Below are 7,468 nucleotides of genomic sequence, written 5' to 3' on the forward strand. Positions count from 1 at the left end.
GGGCGGCGGGGGCGGCGGGGGGCCGGGCCCGGGCTGGCGGGCGGGCGGCTCATGTGACCCAGACACGCGCTCCCCACCGGGCCGCGGGGCGGGGGAGGGGCGGGGGAAGGGGGGGCGAGGCCGCCGCCGGGGCCCGCCCCCTCCACACACACACACACACACAGACACACACACAGACACACACACAGACACACACACACACACCCCTCCCGCCGCAGCAGGGGAAAGGGGACGCGCCGCCCAGGGGGCCGGGCTCCCGGGTCGCCGCCGCCAGGACCCGGAGGGCGGGGTGCCGTCTCCTGGCGAGGCCCGGGAGGGGGCCGCTGGGCCTGAAGCAAGGAGCCGGACACGAGCTCTGAAAAGCACTTTATTGCACGCGTTTTGGGGAGTGGGAAGTCCCGCGGGGTAGCCCCCATCCAAGTGAGCCGCTCAGGGGCGGGTGCTTGTGTCCGGCGGTGGCACGACCCCCGGGCCTCCTGGGGGTGGCTGCAGCTGCTGCCTCTGCAGTTTCTCCTGGAGCCTGGCTCTGTTGGCCCTGCAGGAGAGAGCACCTGGGTGGTCAGGACGGAGGATCCCGGAGGGTGGTGCCAGGACACTGAAGGGAGGGCAGGACGGAGCAGGGACAGACCTGGCCCGGGCCCGTGTGTCATTGTAGATGGCTGTGATGATCCGATCCTTTTCATCCATGAAGCTCCGGTGCATCTGCTCCAGCTTCCTGCAAGGGGGTTGCAATTAACCCCGATCCCTGCGGTCCCCCAAATCCAACCCATGCCATCCATGCCACTCTAGGGTCTCACAGCTTTACATCTGTGAGGACCTCTGCCTAACTGCCTGTCCTACGTGGGGAGAGGGGCCCAGAAGGGCCGGGGGGCTTATCCAGGGTCCACTGGTGACCCAGGTCCCTGGCTGCCCTGTTGAAGGTGGTGACAGCGGTTCTGAACATCAGGGTGTTCGTCCTCGCAGGAGACTAGAAAGGGTATAGATCTAACTCCATCGCTGAGCTAGGCAGGCTGCTAGCTGTGGGCACCAGCCCTTAGGTATCTTTGTCGTACAACCTCAGTATCCATGGCATGCATAAAAGGGTGGCAGGGAGACAGCTGGTTGCCCAACAAGTGAGGATGGTTGCTGGTGAGGCCCAGTTACAACATATTTCCTTCTTGTGCATGCTCTTGGTTGGCTCCAGCACCAGAGATTTACATTCAAATGCCAAAAACCTGAAAATGACCTTAGCCTTTAGTGAGTGCAGAGCTGCCTTGGCCAAGTAAGATGATGCTCAGGAGGCCAATTTCATGCCATTCTTAGCTGGGGAGACACAGAAGTACAGGCCCCAGAGGTGGTGTGGATGTAAGCTGACTACACCGGGCTTCCCCCGCTCCGCCCATCAGCCCGGCGGGGAAGGCAGGGAGGCACCTGAAGGCCACGTAGTGCAGGCCCATGCCCGCCAGCATGACCAGGAGGCAGTACCCCAGGACCCGCTGGTTGTGCTGCTGCCGCTGCTGCCTCGACTCTGGTCCCTGAGGCCTCACACCATGAAACTGGGCCCAGTACTGTGCACTGGGGGGCTCCCAGGAGCTGCTGGGAAGGAGGAGAAAGGAAGAGCGGGGATGAGGCTCCCCAGGAGACTCGGGGGGCGGGGCAGGCCAGGGGCAGGATGGCTCTACCTGTGTGCCTGGTGAGCAGACCGGGCATAGGCTGCGGTTCCTGCAGACTTCGGAGGAGGTGCTGAGCAGAGCCCGAGATCATAGTTGCGGCGGCTGTGCTCTCGGCTGAGCACTCGGTATGCTTCGCTCAGCTCCACAAAGCGGCTGTGCAGGGCCGGATTCCCAGGATCCCGGTCAGGGTGCAGCTGGGGTGGGGCAGGACTCCCTTCAGCTCTTTTTGCATGTCCCTTCACAGAACCCATCCCAACGACATCCACCCACAAAGGCTCAAGTCATTCCCGGAGGCCCTGCCTGGACAGTACCCTCCCTCTCAGGGTGCCCACCCCTCTAGAAGGCCAGAGAGTCAGGAAGCACAGACTCTTGCCCCCTCCCCTTGTTCAAGCCCTCCCCACCTGCTGCCTGGCTCTCACTATATGCCCTGGTCCAGGCCTTCTCAAGAGCAGGCAGGTCAAAAGAACAACGTCCAGCCCGTCACACAGAACCCCTGGCTCCTGCCCCCAACCTTTCCTCCCAACTGGCCAGACCTCTGCCCTCGGGGCACCTCCCACTCTCTATACATGCTGAGGGAATGTGGCATCCACAGTGAGCCACTCAACTCCACTCCTGGGAATCTGAAATGTACTCTACCTGAATCAGATGGACCCCCCCCTCCTCCCCACCTAGGATACCTGGTACCTCTTTGGACTTGGAGAAGAAAGCTCGTTTAACTTCTTCAGTGCTGGCACCAGGATGCACCCCTAACAGTTCATAGTAGTTCCTGGGGCCAGACCTGTGGAGATAGGCCAGAAACTGCAGGGGCTACGGAAACACAGAGGATATTCCTCCCTTCCCCCTCCCAGAGCCCCTGGACCACACTCCTCAACTCAGAAACCAGGAGGGAAAGGAAAGAAAGAAAGAAAAGGAAAGGAGAAAGGAAGGAAGGGAGGGAGGGAGGAAGGAAGGAAGAAAGAGAAAGAAAGAAAAAGAGAAAGAAAGAAAGATAAAAAGAAAAAGAAACCAGGAGGTGAGGACGCTGAGGCTGGTGCCAAGGGAGATCCATCTCCAAATCATCCCTCCCTTTTTGAGCATTTCAGGTATGGTGCAGATCAGAACATCTCAATGTGTAGCCCTCAGACCCCTTGTGGCAGAAACACCCAGGAAGCTTGTTTAAAAAAAAACAGATTCCTGAGCCCCAGTTCATTCCTACAGATCGGAATCTCCAGAACAGGGCCCAGGAATTTGCGTTTTTGTAAGCCACCCCCAGCCCCACCCACCCAGTGAGTTGCTCAGTGATGCTTGACGACCAACACAGTCGTGAAAAGAGCAGAGTTTGGCTCGGACTCAAATTCCACTTTTGCCACTGAACTCGCTGTATGATCTTGGGGGTCATCCCTTAATCTTTGATCTTGTGTCCTCAGTCGTGAAGGTGAGGGTTACCTGAAACAAGCCTGTAAGGCACTTGACACAGAGTAGACAGATCACAACTATGGTACCTAGGTCCAGGCCTGGAGCCGGGCAGGCCCTCCTCAACAAAAACCCACTGAATGATGGGGGCCTGCCCCCGGCCCCCGACTCACCGCTGCCCGGTGGCCGCTGAGAAGAGCCGGATGGGAGGGCTGCGGCGCCACAACCCGCAGAGGCACAGGGACAGCATGGCGACAGGCAGGCGGCTGGTGAAAGGAGGCCACAAAGAGTTGTGCATTGGGACCAGGATGGGACCACACTTCAAGCACTCCGGGGCCAAAGGGAAGGGTCTGGCCCTGTTTACTTGCGAAGGGAAACTGAAGCAGCCTTGGGGATGCCAGGGGCGGTGGGGCCTCCTTTACTCAGGACCAGACCCCAGTGTCCTGGACCTGTCCCTGCCTCTGACCAGGGCGTCCGGAGGCCTTCCCCACACTGCTCTCGGTGTCCGGGGACAAGAAGTCCCGGACGCCGGGACGCCGGGACCCCCTACCCACCCTGGGAGCTTGGAGGGGTGGGGGGCGGGTGAAGGAGGGGCTCGCCAAGCCCCGCCTCCGCTGCGCTCACGGATTCCGCGGCCGCCAAACGCCTGCGCCTATGCAGGCCCGCCCCCACGTCCTCATTGGCTTAGACACCAAGGCCACGCCCACCGAACAGGCGGGTCCGGAAGTGCGTCGAAGGCCACACCCCGCACACCCATTGGCTTTTGGCGCCTCAGGCCCACCCAACGAGGTCGAGGCCCGCGGACCTGCGGAAAGACTCCTGGCGCCCGTCCGCAAAGCGGGAGGGACGTTGCCTGCCCTCACTGAGGCTTTTGACCCAGCTTCCGTCGCTCTGTCCCGGGAACGAGGCTGTTAACTCTGCAGCGAGACATCTTTCATAAAGCAGCTTCCACCCCATAGGAGGCCCGAACCCTCACCACATCCTGGTAAGGGGGCCTCGGTCCTCATCCCAGTTTGCAGAGGGGAAAACTGAGGCTGGGTTTTTGTTGTTGTTGTTTCCCAAGACACTCGTCCTGTCTCTCACCCACCCAGGTCTCTCCCAGCGGTCCATCTCTGTCTCACGGAAACAGCAGATGCCAATGGAATCCAAGAATAAAGTCTTTTATTGTCTTCCAAGTTGTGCAAGGGTTGAGGGCCCTAGGGCGACTCAGGTGGGACTTCCCTGGACTTGGTTGTAGAGGAAGATAGCGCCTTTAGCCGAGGGGCAGAGCTCAGCCCACATTTTGGTCTCCTGCAACCTCCATACCCTCTGTGGGGAGAAAGTAAGACCCCCAACATCCAGCCCTCAGGTCTCTTGAGGGAGCTGTACCCAGTGATCCTGAGCCTCAGAACCCTCTGCACTTCACCGTCCCTAGGGAGACACGATAAGGAGGCTAAAGAGGTTCCTGGCCGTCTCTTGGACCGAGGGCATCCCCAAAGAGGCCTTGTGGCTCCGGAGGAGAGCTCTAAGAGATTTAGCAGCCCCATCTGACCCAGCCCCAGGGAGACAGACATGCATCACCCGGCCTATGCAAAGCCCAACACCAGCTCCTTGTCCAAGCAAGACACACTTTGCCACTTCACACCTGTGTCTCCACGAAGATGATTCTGGTAGACTCGTGGGCCTCGGCTCCCCCACTCAAGTAGGACTTCTTCACCTGCTCGGAAGTCAGGCTGCACCTGCAAAAGGACAGGACAGTGGCTTGGTGAGCGCTCAGTCCCTGGAGGATCTTTGGGGAACCCCAGCTGCCTCAGCCATTCCCCTCAACCACCCACCTATCCCAGGACCCAGGACCCTGTACCCCAGAGCTCACTCACTGGACGTAGAACTCGGCACTGGCGCGGCCAGCACTGGCCTCATTGCAGGCGATGCCCAATAGCAGTGGCTGGCTCAGGGCGCACAGTGGCACGTTCACCTGGGACAGGAGGTCCACCTGTCAGTGCCCACTGCCCACATGCCTGTGCCTCTCAGTGAAGAACATTATCCTTGTACAGCATTTTACTGTTCGTAGTTCAAGTGCCCAGAGTCACAAAATGTCAGATCTTAGGCATGTTCATATTACAGATGGGAAAGCAGAACCCAAGAGACCGAACAATTTGCCCAGGATCATCCAAGGGAAGTCTGTAGTAACTGACTCTCATTTACTCCTCTTTTCAACACACGGGGGAGGGGAGGGGAGTAGGCAAGACATTTATCATTGTTCCTCTTTTTTTTTTTTAGTTTTTAAAAAAATTTTTTAAGGTTTTATTTATTTGAGAGAGAGAGAGCACAAGTGTGGGGGAGGGCCAGAGGGAGAAGCAGACTCCCTGATGAGCAGGGAGCCCAACACGGGGCTTGATCCCAGGACCCTAAGATCATGACTTGAGCCCAAGGCAGATGCTTAACCAACTGAGCCACCCAAGTGCCCCTATTGTTCCTATTTTAAAGAGGAAGAGCTTGAGGCACACAGATACGAGGGCTCGAATTCCATTCCACTTGGGCCTGACTGCAAAGCCAAGCTCTTCTCCCAGTGCCAGATGCCTGCAGACTCTCCTGCCAGCCCACACCTGGGGAATTCTGGCATGTTCTACCCCCTCCCTTCTTGCCCACCTGTCTGGGGCACCCTGCACTCACCTCATCACAGATCTCCTGGAGGACACTGGAGAAGAGTTCATGCACCACCAGCTCCCCAGGGAGGTCCTTGTGCAGGGGGCTGTCACCAGGGCACACGGCCTGGGAGAGGTCAGGCTCAGCCCCTGTTCCCCATCTCTTCCCACCCTGCCTCCCCCGCAATTATTTGCTGGCCCTGAGGGCCTGGTTAGGCATAGAGTAAGAGTCTTGGTGATCCCCTGACCCAGGCCCGCCATTTCCAGATGGACAACCAGAGATCCAGCCAGTCCTCTCTTCCCCACCCCCCCACCCCCCATCATCCCCTGGCTTCGCACAGGTCGGAAACAGGGGTCAATGGGGAGGCTGAGGTGCTGCCCTGGGCAGTCTTTCAGAGAAGCACCAGGTCACCACCCATCCCCCCCCTTAAGGGATGAGGAAAACAAAGCTGAGCTGAGTCTTTGTGCCTTTGCACCCAGCCTGGCATCTCACCTGAGGCTCAGGGTGCCCACCAGGCACATCCACCAGCCCAGGTGCCTCGGCCACCTGCCGAGAGCGACGCAGGAAGACAAGGAAGTTATCTGCAGTGGTCAGTGTGGCGCCAACCCCCAGTGGGTCTGCCAGGTAGGCTTGCTTGTCACCCCAGTCAGCGGCCCCCTGCTGTTGCAGCCAGGAAGCCGAGCTGGCCCAGTTAGTGCCCAGGAAGTCTCGGTAGGAAGTCAGGCCCAGGCGCAGGAGCAGTTGTGGGCCCTGTGAGCCAGTGGGTGCCAAGATGGCTGAGTGCAGGCAGAACTTGGGGGCGTCAAAGAGCCAGGGCTGAGCCCGTAGCCGGCTCTCCCAGATGGCAGCGATGGCCTCGTCCCCTCCTGGCAGTGGGCGACGGTCGTGGTCTGGGCTCAGCTCAGCCCGCACCTGCTCCTCCCGAAGCCCACCTGGGGGGCACTGCAGCAGCAAGGACACTTCAGGGTCCATGATTTGGACAGGGCAGCTCTGGGGGAGGACACAGCCAGGCCTGTCACCCCGAGAGCCCCACAGCGACCCTTGGGCCCAGCAGCTGGCCCCCTCTGCCACAGACCTCCTTAGCGTACCCCCAGCCCTTCTCTACCCCCATGACCACTCCCTGGGCAATAGAGTGTCTTTGCCCAGCAAGAGCCCCGAGAGTCCGGCTGCCACACATCCCTGGGACTCCCGCGCATCTCTACCACCCGGGGGTCCTGAGTCCAGTCACCCCCTTTATGCCCATTTCTCCCAAACCAGGGTCCTGCCACCCACCCTTGGGGCGCCGGGACCCCTTGCAGGATCCGGAAGCTCTAGCCTCCAGCCGGCACTCACCCGACTGCGCGGCCCGCAGGCTCCGCCCCTTTTCCCGAAGCGGAAGTGCCCTCCCCTTCTTCCCCGGCTTCTCATTGGCCGGTCCCTGCGCCTCGGCCTGCGGGGAGGCTCCCATGCCGCCGAGTCGGGGAGCCCGCCGTCCCAGGTTCCCGCCTCCTAACTCTGTCTGTCTTGGCCGGTCCTGACGCTTCCGCCCCGTTAGCCTGAACGCCCGGGCCGCCTCCTGAGGCCCACTTTGCGGGGCAGCCCCGCGAGCCTGGAGCGCTGGGGCTCGGCTTCCCTGGGATCCGTGGCGGACACGGTGTGACCTTGGGCAAATCTTGCCTACTGGCCTCAGTTTCCCTATCTGTATCAGGGAGTTGGGGGCGGGAAGTGAATTTAATGAGCAGGATATCCGCCTCCCAGCTCTCACATCCTGAGGCTTTGTGACATGCTGGGCAGGACGGGGGCATGAGAGGGTCCTTAAC

General features: G+C 60.2%; 2 protein-coding genes across 4 annotated transcripts; both read right to left on the minus strand.

The window, feature by feature from the left end:
* Nucleotides 1-354: 354 nt before the first annotated feature.
* DNAJC4 (DnaJ heat shock protein family (Hsp40) member C4) lies at nucleotides 355-3,703 on the minus strand. 2 transcript variants are annotated; one of them, XM_021684974.1, is made up of 6 exons: nucleotides 3,218-3,703; nucleotides 2,337-2,430; nucleotides 1,662-1,846; nucleotides 1,411-1,572; nucleotides 629-715; nucleotides 355-535 (listed from the first exon to the last, which is right to left on the minus strand). In XM_021684974.1, the coding sequence occupies exons 1-6, from the start codon at nucleotides 3,340-3,342 to the stop codon at nucleotides 430-432; spliced, it is 759 nt and encodes a 252-aa protein (XP_021540649.1). In that variant the 5' UTR covers nucleotides 3,343-3,703; the 3' UTR covers nucleotides 355-429. The 2 variants fall into 2 exon arrangements, with proteins under 2 accessions (XP_021540649.1, XP_021540648.1); XM_021684973.1 differs by having other exon boundaries at nucleotides 1,411-1,575.
* Nucleotides 3,704-3,980: 277 nt separating this feature from the next.
* Nucleotides 3,981-6,801, minus strand: NUDT22 (nudix hydrolase 22). 2 transcript variants are annotated; one of them, XM_021684971.2, is made up of 5 exons: nucleotides 6,162-6,801; nucleotides 5,697-5,795; nucleotides 4,901-4,998; nucleotides 4,669-4,762; nucleotides 3,981-4,352 (listed from the first exon to the last, which is right to left on the minus strand). In XM_021684971.2, exons 1-5 carry the CDS (start codon nucleotides 6,639-6,641, stop codon nucleotides 4,251-4,253), a joined length of 873 nt encoding a protein of 290 aa, XP_021540646.2. In that variant the 5' UTR covers nucleotides 6,642-6,801; the 3' UTR covers nucleotides 3,981-4,250. The 2 variants fall into 2 exon arrangements, with proteins under 2 accessions (XP_021540646.2, XP_021540647.2); XM_021684972.2 differs by lacking the exon at nucleotides 5,697-5,795.
* Nucleotides 6,802-7,468: the final 667 nt, after the last annotated feature.

Source organism: Neomonachus schauinslandi, chromosome 11 (genome assembly GCF_002201575.2).
Source record: "Neomonachus schauinslandi chromosome 11, ASM220157v2, whole genome shotgun sequence".
Taxonomy (NCBI): domain Eukaryota; kingdom Metazoa; phylum Chordata; class Mammalia; order Carnivora; family Phocidae; genus Neomonachus; species Neomonachus schauinslandi.